The 12,787-nt window shown below is 42.6% G+C and overlaps 1 protein-coding gene and 1 long non-coding RNA gene across 7 annotated transcripts in view; both read left to right on the top strand.

The window, feature by feature from the left end:
• The first annotated feature begins 1,176 nt into the window (after positions 1–1,176).
• RAPGEF2 (Rap guanine nucleotide exchange factor 2) overlaps positions 1,177–12,787 on the top strand; it is a 182,998-nt gene continuing 171,387 nt past the window's right edge. For all 6 annotated transcript variants that reach the window (XM_021536561.4, XM_021536558.4, XM_021536559.4 and 3 more), the window contains exon 1: positions 1,177–1,333. In XM_021536561.4, the coding sequence (XP_021392236.3) occupies positions 1,265–1,333 (69 nt within the window). In that variant the 5' untranslated portion in view covers positions 1,177–1,264. The remainder of the gene's footprint in view (positions 1,334–12,787) is intronic.
• LOC146767602 (uncharacterized) overlaps positions 1,347–12,787 on the top strand; it is a 38,633-nt gene continuing 27,192 nt past the window's right edge. Inside the window, exons 1-2 of the long non-coding RNA XR_014955135.1 lie at positions 1,347–9,979; positions 10,596–12,787. The exon at positions 10,596–12,787 is cut by the window's right edge and continues 27,192 nt beyond it. This is a non-coding gene — a long non-coding RNA (uncharacterized LOC146767602). The remainder of the gene's footprint in view (positions 9,980–10,595) is intronic.

Below are 12,787 nucleotides of genomic sequence, written 5' to 3'. Positions count from 1 at the left end.
GTAGATTCCTGTCTGAAGACACAGCATTTTTGAGAGCCACTTGTGTCTAAAAGCGTAACATTTTTTTCTCCTGGGACTAGCAGTGTATGTTTGGTAAGGAAAAGATGGTTATCTCTGGGAATTTTCACAAATACAAACATGAAATAAAGATGACACTACCTTACTTGGAATTGAAATGTGACTGCTAGTGACTGGGAATTAAAGAGATTTATTAGTGTTGACATTATTTACATTGTGTGATCCGTATCAGCGAAGGGTACACATCACTTGTGAAAGCAAATACATTAATAGTATTACCCCGCCGCTAATGGCACGCTAATAATACTTCCATGGTTGGCGTTTGTCAGGCTGCTGCTGAGACGGGCTCGGTGTCGCGGTAAACAAAGAAAATCAGCCATGTTGCGAGATCCTTTATTCTTTAAAAACTTAAGTTCACGTGAGAAGAATCCGCCGCTAGATAACCCCCAGAACAGTGATAAATTAACGATTTCACACCCCTCCCTTCCCCGTTTTTGCCCCACATAGCAATGACAGAGGGGACAGCCGGCTGATACGGATTACTTTTGAGAAGCGTGACAACAGGTGGCCTCCCCGAAGTCACTAGATTCGGCAGACCAAGTCTTTATCAAGTCTTTATTTTTTTTTTTTTTTTTGGCGTCCAGGTTGCCCATCACCAGTATCCGTGCACAGGGAGCACCGCCGAAGCTGCGATGATGCGCGTCCCTCGGGACCATGGCGGCGGCCGCTCAGACTTCTTTTTTGTGGTTAAACCTGGCCAGGATGTGTTCCCAGGGGGAGGATGCTGAGGCACCGTAGCCGGAGGGGACCCTGCCGGCGGCGACCCCCGGCGACCCGCCCCCCCCCTCCTCCTCCGTCCCGCCTCGGCCCGCCCCCCGCCGCTCCGCCTCCCCGAGCCGGCAACTTCCCCGTCGCCGAGGCGGGCGCGGAGTCCCCCATCAGCCCGGATGGGAGGAGGAGGAAGAGGAGGGAGGAGGCGACGAGGACGGTGCCCGAGGGGATGCGGCGGAGCGGGCCGGCGGGAGGCGTAGAGCCGGCTCGGGAGGGAGCGCCGAGCCCTGGTCGCCGCCGCTGCCCCCGGCGGGGCTCGGCCGCCGCCGGCAGCTCCGGGCGGCGGCGCTGCTGAGCCCGCGGTGCCTGCGCGCCGCCGCTCCCCGCTCCTCGCCCGCTCCGGCCGCGCAGCGCCAGGCCGCGGCCGCCCTCCCCCAGCGCCTCCCGGGCGGCGGCGGGAGGCGGCAGGGGCGCGATGGCGTCCTACGTGGATAACAGCTTCCGCCAGGCGGTGATGAAGAACCCGGCGGAGCGCAGCCCCCAGGTAAGCGCGCCGTGCCCCGCGGCTCCCGCGGGCGGAGGGGCCGCCCCGCTGCCCCCGCCCGCCCCGCGCAGCCCCGGCCGGGGCGGTCGGAGCCCCACGGCCCCGCTTCGGGCGGCGCGGCCACGGCTGACCCCGCTCCCAGCCCCCGCCGAACTCCCCAGCGCCGAATTCCCGGTCGGCAGCTCCCGGGAAGGGAAGGCGCGCATTAACGCGACAACTTTCCTCCTACTCCCTAATTTTGGGGGAAGGAGAGGGAGAAACGCCAGCTGGGTTTGTTTTGAAGGTTGCTTCCGGTGAAAAGAAAATGAACTTAGAGTACAATTTTTCGGTGATGTGGTTTTCCTTTTTTCCTTTCTTCTCTCTCTCTCTCTCTCTCTCTTTTTTTTTTTTTCCCTCTGTGTGTCAGTGTGTGTGTTTTGTTATTGCCCCGGAGTACGGGTGGCTCAGGATTTGAATTCAATCCCTACTTTTACATAGCTGGCTGGAGCTGGCAGTGCTGTTTCATAATGTAGGGGCTGAGGTCAGTGGTATTCTTGGCAAGTCCTTGCTCTCCAAAGTAGGGTGAAATCCTTACACAATGGCACCAGGCAGGAATTTTTTAGATACCTGCGCCGCGATCCTGGAGCCCCCTTTATCAGAGGAGTGTGTGAGTCGAAGCTGTTTGTAAGCGTAGTTGCGCTTAGAGAGGCTGAGAAAGGTTAAGCTGGGGACTGGAGTGCGTACGGAAACATTTTGACTTAACATGACCTGAAAAACAACTAAACTGAATGAGTTCCTTCTGCTCCCGAACGGTTGCTGCAGTGGCTGTTGCTGCCAACTGTCTAAAGACTAATAAGCTTTACACTGATCCCCACATCAAGCTGCGGTTCAATAGCTAATGATACAAGGAGTTACTTTGCTTGGAGTTGTAATGCCATCTGTCCTATTTTCTAAAGGCTTGTCCTGCTCTCTGAGCAGTCCCTGTATTCGGGTTTTGGGGAAGAGATGCTGTTACTGATTGTTTTGGCAGGCGTCTGACTGGCTGGTGATGATTTCAAATTGGGGCAAAGAGGAAACCTTGACTTCTGCTCAGCACCCATAAGTCATTCCTCCTACTATAGATACGTCATTGTGGTAATGTTATTTTTATCCCTGTACTCATGGAATCTGTGTGAGAAAATAAAACTTCTCATGGAAAAACATACTGACTGCATAGGCATCGTATGTGGCATGCCTTTTTGGCAACTCTGTTTTTTTCTTCTTTTTTTAAAAAAAAAAAGAAAAGGAAGCTGCTTCTGGAACATGTTTTTGTGGTGCTAAACTTGTTTCTCTGTCCTTGTTTGACCTTTTCCAAATGTCTGTTTGCCTTGAGTGCTGGACCCAGCCCTTCAGCGTGTTGTGAAAGCTGAAGGAGGCTGAGTGCTCCCTCCTGGAGAAGACACTCTCTGCAAACTCGCAGCGAGGTCCCTTGAATTGGTAGAGGCATAGATTCCAGCTGGGGGGAGCCTAGCAGCAGTGTCCAGCCTCAGGACATGGTTATGGAAGCACGGTGGGGTGCTCAGGAGGAGAGATGCAGGCAGATGCTCAAAAACCACTAGGTCAGGCTGTGGGGCCACCAGGCTGGGCTTGGGGGATGATGCTTTCCCTGTGGTGTGAACTGTTAAACTTTCTCATGTCCTTGCCAGTTGGCCTTGCTGTCTAGAAGGGATAATAAGGAAACACAGAAAGGTAGAGAGTAAGAAATGACGCAGTGAAGAATCCAGCCTGAATGCAGGGATAAAGCCCAGTGAAGGGCACAGAGCAGAGAGCTAAATTGGGAACACCAGGGCTGCGTTAGTGCTGGAAAACTTCCCCAGTCAGCACGCTGGCAGCCTGCTGTGGCAATCACCACAGGAAAAGAAACCCACCCTTAAATCCATGAAACTGACACTGACCCAAAATAATCCACAAATAAGACCAAGTATGTGGGAAATCTAATGCATTGTTAGCGCTGGAAATACTTGAAACTGGTGGTGCCCTCCTGTTGCTGCTGGAGAGATTGGGCTTGCAGCAGAAAACCTGGTGTTTTTGTAAATGGCTCGTGTTGAATTATGTGTGTTAATTTTCTACTGATGGTTCTCTGTTAAGTAAGTTTGATTTTATTTTACAACTGTATTGCAATTTGAAAGAAATATGTTTATGCACTTCATCTTTCATCATTACATGAAAAGGAAAAAATATATAGAAATGTACAAAGACCTTGTTTTTCCTTCTTCCCTTCAAGTAACTTATTGTCTCTTTACTTGTCTTTTCCTGTCCTTGCTATGCTATCTCTAAAAGAGAGCTACTTAATTTTGGTTTTTGGAAAGTCATGAGGGTTTTTTAAAGTTGAGAGAGGGTTGGAAAGAGAAAATATATTTATCATATTCATGTCAGTGCAGGAAATAGCAAGGGAAGTATGTTAGTAGCATATTTGCTTCTTTCTTATGTTAGCAAACTCTTTGGGGCTCAGCTTCTCCCAAATAATGATGAGGTAAATATCTGTTTGACATTTCTATTCACCCTGGACTGTCAGGGTGCAAATTTGGCACCATGCCTTCACTGCAGGCTCAGAGGACAGGAGTGACAGAATGATAGCCAGTATGTACAACTTAGAGAAGTAGGTCTGATAAACATTGTTGGGGAAAGCAAACTTAACTTGGCATGAACATTTATAGTGCAAAAATCTCCTGGTAATTTTGGATTGAACTGATTTTTTTTTTCCTTGAGGTAAACAGTTTATTCTGCAACTGCTTTTGTAAATTTATAACTTTATATCTCTTTGGTATATCCTCCTTTACAGAGTGTTCCTGACTTTTGTGAATCACAACTCGGTATTCTGTTGGCTAAAGAAAATGAGAAATAAAAGAAAAGGATTTATACGTGGCCTGTACTTTAACATGCCTGTTGTGTAACTCTTCTCTTTAATTGATGTATTAAACTATTCATTTTCTCTTTGAAGACATGAACTAGGAAGTTAATTTAACTACTTTGGGGAATCTAGCTTTTAAATGTTCATAAATTACAAATGGTTTTATGCCCTTAAGCTGTGAGTAATAGTGATCTAGTTTTTTTCTCTCCTAACATCCTCTCATATGGACTGTTATAGCTTTGATTCTTTATAAAAATTCTTTTTGGCATCATAGGCCATTTTAGAAAGCATGCAGTTTTATATTGTTGTAGCTTGGCTTGAAAAAATAGGGCTGCTTTTGTTTTCAAACAAGAGAAACTGAGCCCTAATCTTTCTTTATCCTAACAACTCATTTGCATGGCATGGTATATGAATAGCTGGTTGCTTCAGAAACTCTGCATACTGTTCACTGTTTTCATGCCATGTGGTGACGTCTGTAGGAAGAAATTTTTTGAGTGTGTGCCTTATACATGTTAGATGCCCAAGGTTTGCTTCTGGGAACTGCCAGTGTGGTACACCAGGGCAGTTCAACACAGCAGTAATGGAGAGCAGCGATGCGACAGCATCGCACCAGATCTTCAGGGTGGAGGGGAGAACTGTACAGTAGCCCTTAGTTTGATACTTATGCGTCATTTAATGGCAGAAGGCATCTAAACAGGATGCTGTTGTAAAGCAGATACTCCTTTCTTGAACACTTGAGAGGAAAAATGGTTTAATTATAGGATGTACCTATGCTTTTTCCAAATAAACTTTCGGCTTGTTTCCCAGATGTGTTATTTTTATACTTGTAACCAGTGATAACATGATTGTGTGCAATCTTCAGATAAGCCAGAAATGAACATTTCCTTCTTGCTACAGTGATCTCTTAAACTACACAGCCTTGTATTTATTTTTTAATAGGATCAGCGATACTAAGCGTTTTATATGTGAGTCTAGCAAAAGAATATTTAGTCTTTAAATTTGGCCTGATCGTGTGTCTGTATATCAAATACATTAGAAGACTAAAATGATCTTTTTCAAAAGAGTTTATTTGGGATTTCTTTCCTTTGAAAAATGAAAATATGTTGAAGCTTGAGTTGTGCTTTCACATTTTCTTCACTGTCAGCATTCTACTGTGTTGCCATCTTTTTGAGGTGAGCATTTACAGAGGAGGATAACCCCTGTAATCAGGCTGCTAACAGCAGTATAATGCTGAGAACTGATTCTGTTGCTAAACTCTCCTGCTGGTTCTTGGTAGCCCTGAGAAGTGAAGGACTGTGACAGCTGATGCCTGGTATTTGCCTGTATTGCATTGATATAGTGGTCGTTCCATAATGTATCTCAGGGCTTTGTTATGTGGTTATTCAGGGGCAGCCTTACTTTGCAAGGCTGGACTGCTGTTTCTTTCTGGGGAGTCCATTTGACCAACAAAATTGGATTCCTAACTCTGCTTCCCATAGTGGTGGTCAGGCTTTCTGCTTACTGCAGTGACTAATTCTGAGGTGGGGTCATGAGCCTGTTATATTTTGTGTGAACATTGGGACAATCATTAGTAATGCAGCTTAATGAAGAAAGGTTGTTGCTGGTTCTTGATCTGGGCTCTTTTCTTGCTCAGCAATGGGCTTCAAGTAGAATTGCCATCATAAAGTCAGCTGTAAGGGTAGTTGGTCTGAACTGAAAAAAAAACCAACAAAACTCTAGCTGCTGTAGGGTTTTGGAGACTTTTTCAAAATAGTTAACATTCCCTGAATGTGTCTGAAAAACTGTAGGTTAAGTGATGTCTTGTGGTGACTCTCTTGGACTGTAAGTCAGTGAGGTGAATACAGATGAAACAAGTTACTATAGACTCATGTATGTAAATACCTTTAACCATAGGGATTTTTCCTGCTGTGTTTCAGCACTTAACTGGCAGCATAAAAGCCAAAGGATCTATTGGGAAAAAGTGAGACTTTTACCTGACAAAGCAAACAATGTATTTGTTTAGTACAGAAATAATACCAGAGAATGTATTTTGGAAGTAAGCATACATTTTTTTTTTGTCAAGCTAGTATTACTATGCAGCAGTATTTTATGCCCAACAAACTTACTTGTATGAATATATCTTTTATGGCTGATAAGTAAAGCTGAAAATCCTTGCATAGCTCAGATTTTCTTGTGAACTCTTTAATCTCAGTCTGGTGAAACAGACTGGAATGTTTGATTCTGAACTTGCAGTGTCAATTTTCATGTCATTTTCAAAACTATGGGTATGCACTGCAATGGGCTGCTAAGTATCCTGTTTATTTTGAAAGAGTGTGCTTATTTCCTAGTCTTTCTAATGGGGGTGTGCGTGTATTTTCCCATAGCCGTTCATATCTTCATGGCCAAGAGCTTTGAGAATGGCAAGAGTATTGACTTTTTAATTTCTTTTGCAGTAGTTCTCCCCTGTCACAGGGCTAGTACTTTGTGCATTCATAGAGCCCTGTATCTTTTAATGATACGAGTTTTGCCAACACTTGCAAAGACCTCGGTATGATCAGGAAGCCTTCAGCTGTAGCATAGAAATAGCTGAGTTGAAGCCTTATCCTAAACACTTGTGTGCTTTCTCATTGCATCAGAAGATTGCAGCTGTGTGTATCCGAGCCGGTTTGAAACTGGGAAAGTGAGGGTTTAACTGTAGTGCCGATAAGCTCTGTGTAATTTCCTACTTGATTAATTATCTGTTTGGTAGAGTTTGCTTTTGATTTCTGCCCTGCAGTGGCTGGAGAAGTGTTTGCCCTGGGTTTGGGCTGAGTATCTTCCTGTGAGCATGTTTTTTTCAGCCTTTGTGGGTGCAGTCTCTTTCCTGCCCTTAAAAACTGGGAGCCTTTCCGTGGCATTCTTGCCTAGGAAATGGACCGAAGTGAGCAGTGCAGGGCCCAAAGCCCAGGGATCTTCTACTCAGCCCAAGCTTGTTTTGTCCACTGAGGTGCTGCTCAGACATCAGAGCATGTGTCTGTACCCCAAAGGTCCGGGACCCTCCCACCCATCCTCACCCACGCCTGGTGTGTGGGGTGTAGCCAGTGGTGCTGCAGGGGAGGCTTTGGTGGAGGAGGATTATTGTAGAGCAAGATGGCTTGCTGTGGATAAGCTTGCTCTTCTGTCAAAACTAGTAACAAGCAAAATCATCTGCTGGGCTTCTGAGACCAAAAGGACTGATAGCTCTTTCATTTCTTGGGTGTAAAAGTGTAGGTCAGCAAAAGTAAAGGACATGCAAGCATTTTCCCAAGATCGTGTTTTTCTTTAGTAGGAGGTTGGAGTCTCCTGTGGGTTATCTGTTTATTCATGGAGAACCCTTGGTACCTGAGGGGAAAAAAAAGATAATTTAAGTGTAACCTCTAAAAATGTTCATTTATTTTACACTTATTACAATATCCATTAGCTAAGGTTTTTTTGGTAAGTTATTTTTTCTTGATATCCATTGTTTTATAAAGCCTGTATGTGTAAAAGTTTTTAAAAGTCTATGCTTATGCAAATTACTGAGTAGAAACTACTAGCGATAGCTATTCATTCTGTTGAACTACTGTTCTGATTTTAATATTTTTTCTCTAAATCAGAATGTTTCTACTTAATCTGTTAGCATGTTTCAAGAATGACTATATGTACACTGAACAGTCATTGTAAGAACTTTGACTTCCTCATTGAGGGTTTTTTGTATCCTCATGAGAAAATATATTTTGGCTTGTGTTTTGGGAACTTTCCCACAGTAGGAGATCTAATTTTTGCGAGGTATTGTTTGGGAATTCAAAAGGAGCACTGGCAGAAAGATAGCTCTACAAAGATGCTTTGTGAAGGGCAGCTGAGCCTGCGCGCCTTGTTTGCTGCAGCCAGTGTTGCAGATTTAATTTGCTGTGTATATTTTGCGTGAAGGAGTGTATTTAAATAAGTCTCAAAATGGAAGTGGTGCTCTGCTTCCCTTTTTCTGAAGTTGGTGAAGTTGACCACTTTTCTTAAAAAGGGAGAGAGAGAAGCCCTACTGCAGTGCTTTTCTTACAGCTTTGTTTGCAGTTAAAATTAGCTATTTGTTCTCTCTGGGTATCTCTGTTACGCCCATAGAGCTGTAGATGTGTTTCTTTGTGTGTGTCTGTCTTGTCTGACCTGAGTAAGAGTGATTAAATATTTGATTTAGAGCAGTTCTAAGGAATTCTAGTCAACAATAAAGGTCAGCATGTATATCATTACCTGAGCAAAACACTGAAGGAATAAGAAAAAATTAAAATATTTAAATTATTTTAAAGGGGGGAAAAAAGGGCATGAATTTGCTTTTTAGCACTGATAAAAATTAAAGGAGTAGTCTGATATTAATATTTCTGTGGACAGCATGATTTTCCTATTTTTCTCTTATTTGTGTGTATTCTGAGAAACATGAACAGCACAATGAAACAGCATCTGGTTTCAGTGTAAATTACCTGGGAATGGGTATTGAGTTTCATGGAAGACACATTCGCAGAGCATGCCTGTTGTTGACTGTCTTTACCGGGCTGTTTGTTTCTGTTTGCTCGCTTTTTATATGTCTTAAAGTTAAGATAAACTTTGCTTAATAAAAATATTAATTATGTAGTCGTTTGGGGTTTCTAAAAGGGAAGGTTGTTCCTGTTACCCGTGGATTGTTTGCTTAGTAGTTTGTTGTTTTGTTTTTAATTTATATTTGCAGTTCTTTATTGTTAGTGATACTGGTATCCTATCTTTATTTTACCTTTACTGTAGTTGTAAAAAAAATATATTGATATAGGCTTTTCCATCTGAAATTAGTAATTCACACTTTTTGCCCTGTTACACAAAAAATAACTCAAAACTTAGAGGGGCGAGAAAGAATGTTACACAAATGTGGTTTGTAAGTAGTCCATGGGAAAACAAGGCTGTACCACCAATATTGGCCTGAGGTTTGACTTTCTGAAACCAAAGGCTGAATCTTTTGTGGTACGTGGTATTTCTTTAGCAACAGAGCTAGTTGTAGTGGGTTGATGCTGGCTGGGTGCCAGGCACCCACCAAAGCTGCTCGCTCATTTAGTTTTCTATGCTGATGTTCTCTGCTGCCTCATTCCTGCCTGTCCAACTGCTTGTGAGGCTACAGAAAACATGGGATAAGTGATACAATCTTGTTAGCTGAAAGAAGAAAAGGACCTTACTTTTGGGAGATTGTGTAGTAGGGTTTTTGGTTTCTAAAATTTAAGTGACTCGTCTGGTTTAGATTGTGACTTCATATATTTGTGTTGGTGCAGCTGAAGCTGTGATGACCTATGATACAAGAGATTGGAAAGAAATGCTTAGGGCTGTGTGTAGGAACCTCTGAAATACCTTAACTTCTCCCATAGAATATATGGTGCTCCATTTTCAAACACTGTCTAGAAGTATAAAAAAACCTAAACTGGCTGTAATGTTATGACATTATTTATTTGGGATGAATTTCCTAAAATGAGAATTTTTTTTAACTTAAGGGACATGTTAAAAGGGGCACCTTTGCATTCACTAAATTGGGTGGGTGCAATGCCAGGGCCTGGGGTTTCAGGTTTTTTTGTATTGTTATACTGAATCTTGTCTGTATTTATGTTGGTTTGTTTTATAGTAGTTGAAAATTGGATGCTGGTGGGCTCTCTTCCTGGGGGCAAAACAAAGAAGAGACACTTAATTTTATTGGCATGCAAGTTAAAAGACGTACACATTTTTCCATCTGGTATGTGAAGTCTGTTGGGAAATACCTCAAAAGTCAAAACAAAAACAACAGAGGGTGCATATTTTAGGTAAGTGCTTAATTTTGTCAGGAAACCATTCCCTCGCCCGCTCAAAACATTTCCTCAAAACACATGACCTTGGAGAAATCAGTTGCACATTGCATTATGTGAATAGCCAGCACTCATTTGAATGGTTCTGTGGACTTTTGCTATTTGTCAGAAGACATTTGGAATACACAGCATACATGGTAGTAAATATTTAGATACATTTTGAACTGAGAGAGAGAGGCTTGTCTGTGCAGTATTACAGACTTCTTTTGTCCTTTGCCAGTGGTGCTGTGGGTGTTCAAAATGTATTCCCTCGCCAGTGCTGTAGGACAGGCAGGCACTGCCAGAACACAGCATCCCATTGCTGACTTCTACTTGGGTGCAGTAGCTCAGGCAGTTTTTGACGGTGCCATAGCTATAGTAGCAAAAAAAAGATGGACTTTGGTTTAAATAGCTATGTTGGTATTTGAAAGCTGTGGCATTTTATTCTGTTCATGTATGATGATGCTTTATGTTGAAATAGCTTTGAACTTTAACTATCAACTGCAAAATTAAAACGTAGCTGTTCCTATATCTGGATCTTAACCTGTGGTCTTTACCTTTTGTGCCTCCAATTCCCCTTTCCATCCTGCTGCAGGGGAACGGAAGGGGGAGAGTGAGTAAGCGCCGTGTGCTTTGGAATGTTTCCGTAATAGCACTAAATTGGGGAATACTATTCCTAAACCACAGCAGCAGTTCTCCCTGTGGAATTTTCTTCAACTCTAGAGGAGCCACAGTCTCCAAAGAGTCAAAACTTGGAAGAAAAAAGCAGGTGCTGGATGCTGCTGAAGCAGAATTTGTGCAAAGGTGTGTAACGTGGTTGGGCATTTATTCCAGTTGCTAAATTCATAATATGATTCTGAAAGCTGAAGTGATGTAGTTGATCATGACGCATTTGTTGATTTCCTGTTGAGGGTGGCTAATAACTGGCACGTTCACCAGTGAAGGCAGCAAGTGGCCCATTGATTGAAATGATACTATCTTAAGAAAAACAATAAGTGGGAGTGTAGTTCATAGATGATAGTCTGAGTATGAAACAAGAAAATAAGATTTTGTACTGGTTAATGACGTTCAGGTGGTGTCTCTGTCTGAAATCGATGAGTGCAGTAACCAAGTAGCTTGAATGCATTCACTGCTGAGGAGCTGGTGAGCAGATGTTAAACTCTCCCAGCAAGGCAGTTTTCACTCTGAGTTACAGGAAAGTAGTTGTGAGGGTCTCAGTCTGAGTTGCATTTTGTGTTCTCCCTTGATCCTATGGTACACGTGGCTGCATAGTGCATCAAATTTGTTGGGGATCTTCAATGTTACAAAGTTGTACAAAGCACAAAAGGTCAGACCTCTGTGTGAATGGCCCGCAGTGCCCTGATCTGAAGACTGAAGTATTTCACGTGTGCCATAGATATGGAATCACAAGGGGCTCCGCCAGCTACATGCTGACCAGGAGCAGGCACTTGCTGGAACGAGGGTAATTGAGTTTCCGTCCCTGCCATGGCTTCTCCCTTACTGCTGAAAGCTGCTAATTAGCGCCAATGCCTTGTTTTAATTCAAGATGACTTAGTTGGAAGATGCCAACTCCTTGGTCGTAGGCCACTGAACAGCTATCAGATGGCAGCACAATTCCAGCTCAGCTGTTCAAAATGGCTTGAGGTAACAGTGCCAAGGGAAGGGTGAGAGCTGTTTTAGCTCTGTTGTAGGTGTTTGCCAAGGTGGAAGAGAGGAGGATATTCCATATCTGCTATATTTTAGACAGCCATTTATTTTAGTGCGATTAGCTTGTATTTTACCAGACTGAGTATTGATAGGTCTCCACTAGTCCTAAATCTTCTTTAAGAGTCTTGTTCAACACTTTAATTTAAGATGACTTTTAGAGGAATATCACTTTAGTAGTTGAAAAACTTCTAGACTACAGGATATTGCTGGAAAACATGATTGATGCAATGCATGGCACAAAGGGGTGGAAATCCTGTTAGCTTTGAAAAATGGTTCCAAGAACCCAAAACAAAGAAAATTGAGTTTTGGGATAGGATATTTAATTTTGAAATATGTCTCTGAATGTCCAGGCAAATGATGAATCCTTCTCCTTTCTTGTAGTCATTATTTGTATCTAGCCTTGTGCTATGGTTTATTGATGACTTATTAATTTGATGTCCTGTAGTTTCTCCCTTTCTAAACTCCTATTATAGTGCTTTTTGAATTTTGTGCCTTAATCATTACTTCAGGTATTTTTCTTACTAGGTGAGCACTTAGAACAGGGTGATTTGGCTAATAATTTATTTCACATTTATTTATTTCTGAGTGGGAAAGAAACTCTCCTTTATTTATAAATTGCAATACAGTTTACCTTATACAGGTTATTTTTCACTTCTGAAACAAAATATGCAGACAGATATTTTGAGTCATTATCGGAATTGTCATATATCAGATTTCTACCTTTACCAGGTTTGATAAGCAGACATTGCTGTTTAAGGTCTAATGTTCCTATGTGAATGAATATTTTATGTGAATTTAAAAGTGAAGAGAAAATAATGGCGCTTTATTACAATCCATCTTGGCTTTGATAGTAAACGAACATTTAGCCATGACGAAAGTAACGTGGTTTATAGTGACACAACCTACATAAATCCAGTTGGATTTGCTGTTGACATTGGCCCACGTTCCAGCAGGCAAGTTACCTTACATTTCTTTTGAACAAAGGAGGTCTGTCTGAAACAGGTGCTCTAATGGTTACCCTGGCCTTCGTAAATAGCTTTTAGGTGAAGTATTACTTCTGTTAACCATGAGTAACTTCAC

The sequence above is a fragment of the Lonchura striata genome, chromosome 4 (assembly GCF_050655825.1).
Source record: "Lonchura striata isolate lonStrDom1 chromosome 4, ASM5065582v1, whole genome shotgun sequence".
In the NCBI taxonomy this organism is placed as follows: Eukaryota; Metazoa; Chordata; class Aves; order Passeriformes; family Estrildidae; genus Lonchura; species Lonchura striata.
The sequence above is the reverse complement of the archived record's forward strand: the minus strand, read 5'-3'. Positions and strand labels throughout refer to the sequence as shown.